The sequence below is a fragment of the Ipomoea triloba genome, chromosome 16, assembly GCF_003576645.1.
Source record: "Ipomoea triloba cultivar NCNSP0323 chromosome 16, ASM357664v1".
In the NCBI taxonomy this organism is placed as follows: Eukaryota; Viridiplantae; Streptophyta; class Magnoliopsida; order Solanales; family Convolvulaceae; genus Ipomoea; species Ipomoea triloba.
This window is the reverse complement of record NC_044931.1, coordinates 10489355-10491830: the sequence shown is the minus strand read 5'-3', so window position 1 is coordinate 10491830 and position 2476 is coordinate 10489355. Positions and strand designations below refer to the sequence as shown.

The following is a 2476-nucleotide window of genomic DNA, read 5'->3' as shown; positions in this document are numbered from 1 at the left end:
AAAAAAAAAAAAAAAAAAAAAAAAAAAAAAAAAAGTAGATGCCCTAGCAAATAGTGTCATGTTTATGGTACATCTAAAGACAAGATGGTGCTAGTACTTTGATGGGGGACAGAAAGGTAGAGACAAGGATAGAACTCCAAATTTATAATACACAGATATGCAGCCAAAAGCATGTTTGAAACAAGTTCAGCTTAAAGAAACAAAATCAGCCATCAATAAATTATGAAATCAAGATGGATAAGTTATTGACTCACTTGCATCGGCGTGATTTCTTTCTCCATGACACAAAGGAAATCATCCACTGGACATAATAAATTAAAGAATCAGTCAGCAAACTAAGGACATATTGGCACAAAATGGGTGTTTGTGCAATGTGTGCATAAGGTATTTGGTAGAACATGAAAGCTTTCAAAAGCATTAAAGAAGATGGAGATGTTTATGGAAATTACCACTACAGAACTTTTAAAAGGATTACATAGCAATTACCACTTGTTATAATGTAGATTATTTTTTGAAAAAAATGGATATATCAGGAATGATAAAGCAAGTGTATAATATCCAAAGAAGTGGAAACAAATTCAATGCAGATATAGGTATATATTTAATATGAAGTATGTAAACATGAGTTGTTACTTTAATACCTTGAATATTGACACAACTGAAAAGCTGCCAGTGGTGGATCGTTTCTTCCTCACAATTGTCCTCTCTGGTTGTGACATGTCTTTCGCCAACTGTTGGGCAATCTCTTTCAGCAATACCAGTTGTGATTTATCAGTGCTCATCGAAATTAATGCCTGCCTCATCGACTCCCTATCAGCCTCGAGCGCATGAAGCCTTGCATACAGCTTCTTGATATCAACGTCTTCTGTGTTTGTATAAATCAATGAATCCCGTGGGGTTGTCATATAATCCTCACAGATTCCAACAGATGCCTTACGATCTGTCATACCATTATAAGGTGCCCCTAGATGAATGGGATCGATTGTATAAACTCTGTCACTCATGCAATCTTCAACTTCTGATGCGTTATCCATTTTCCTCAAGTTTGAAAGCTCGTCTTTCAGAGAACCTTCTTTCTTAAAACTTCCACCGAACTTTGGAGACTCTGTTACGAAATCATAACTCATTTCTTTATTTGTTATAATTAAAGATCCTGCACTATCAGTTGAAAACTTCCTCAAATGCATTGGTCGCCTTGGAGAATGACCAACTATCACCTTTTCAAGCGCATTGTTCTTATAGAAATCACCATCAGGATGACTGATCCTAGGGCTCCTTTCCAACTGGCTGATCTTAGGACTTTTTTCCAATTGGTTGATCCTATTGTCCAAATCCAGGAAATGGTCATGCGTGCGTGGGGTCTCCCCAAATGCATATTTCTCAACATCCACATCCTCCTTATCAGCCAAAAGGTAAATTTGATTCTCGTTCAAGCATTTTAGTGGGGGATATTCATATTGAGGGACATCAGATTGTCCATTTGAATTCTCAGAGAAGCTATTATTCGAGCTCAAACGACCCCTCTCTTTCTCAAGCTCAACCTCCACCTCAGACTCGGTGAACCCCAAACTCATCATCCTGTGCTTGTACATTTGCACCTCACATGTCAAAGCTTGAATCGCTTGGTCCCTCTTATACAACAGATCCTCCAAGGACAACACCTCTTGCTGATCGTGAGCCGATTTCTCCTCAATAAATCTCTTGAATTGCGTGAATTCCATATGAATCTCGGCCTTTTCTCTTTCCAACCTCAGGATCATTTGCATGGTCTCATTGGCTGCAGAGGATGAAGCACTCCTCTCCGCATCCAACTCCATACTCAAATCCTGAATGCTCTTCTGCTGGCCGCTCACCATTTCACGCAGAGCAGCACATTCGTTACCGATCTCAATCCGAGCCGTCAGAGGCATGACTAACCCCGGGACAGAAAACACAGAATCCTCATATTCATCATACTTTCGCTTAACAGAGCGGAGCCACTTCCCGGAAATGGATCTATCCATCACCGTACAGCTGCACTCGCAATCGCAACATTGCGCCATGCTAGCCGACAGCGGCATATTCTCATATGCCATAGTCTTATTAATGCCACATCCGGCCTCGATCAAATCAATCGATCGCTCAACAAAAATAAAAACAAAAACGCAATCAAAAAAACAACAAAACCTATACAATCAAGCTTCGATCCCTCCCTCTTCAATCACAACCGCAACACATATCTCACGCCTACGTCGCCACTAACACGTCAAATCTCCCTTTTCCACAACGAAGACACGCAATATACACAACAATATCCCTGCAAATCACAATAACCTACCAATTCACGTCCGATCAAGCCCTAATTCCAAACACGCATATACATTGTGTGCATGCATACATTCAAAATATATCCAACGATCAATGCAGACGAGTTACCTGAAAACGAGAGTCGCCGAACCGCTTTTTTTTTTTTTTTTTACTTTTTTTTTTTTTTTTT

At 39.7% G+C, this 2476-nt stretch overlaps 2 protein-coding genes across 2 annotated transcripts in view; one reads left to right on the top strand and one right to left on the bottom strand.

Annotated features, from left to right (window-relative positions):
* Positions 1-51: 51 nt before the first annotated feature.
* LOC116007820 (myosin-binding protein 7-like) lies at positions 52-2476 on the bottom strand. Its single transcript, XM_031248480.1, has 3 exons — positions 2416-2476; positions 642-2296; positions 52-301 (listed from the first exon to the last, which is right to left on the bottom strand). Exons 2-3 carry the CDS (start codon positions 2073-2075, stop codon positions 251-253), a joined length of 1485 nt encoding a protein of 494 aa, XP_031104340.1. The 5' UTR covers positions 2076-2296; positions 2416-2476; the 3' UTR covers positions 52-250.
* The window catches only part of LOC116007947, a 2880-nt gene continuing 2804 nt past the window's right edge, over positions 2401-2476 (top strand). The window contains exon 1 of the mRNA XM_031248607.1: positions 2401-2410. Coding sequence (XP_031104467.1) covers positions 2401-2410 — 10 coding nt within the window. The remainder of the gene's footprint in view (positions 2411-2476) is intronic.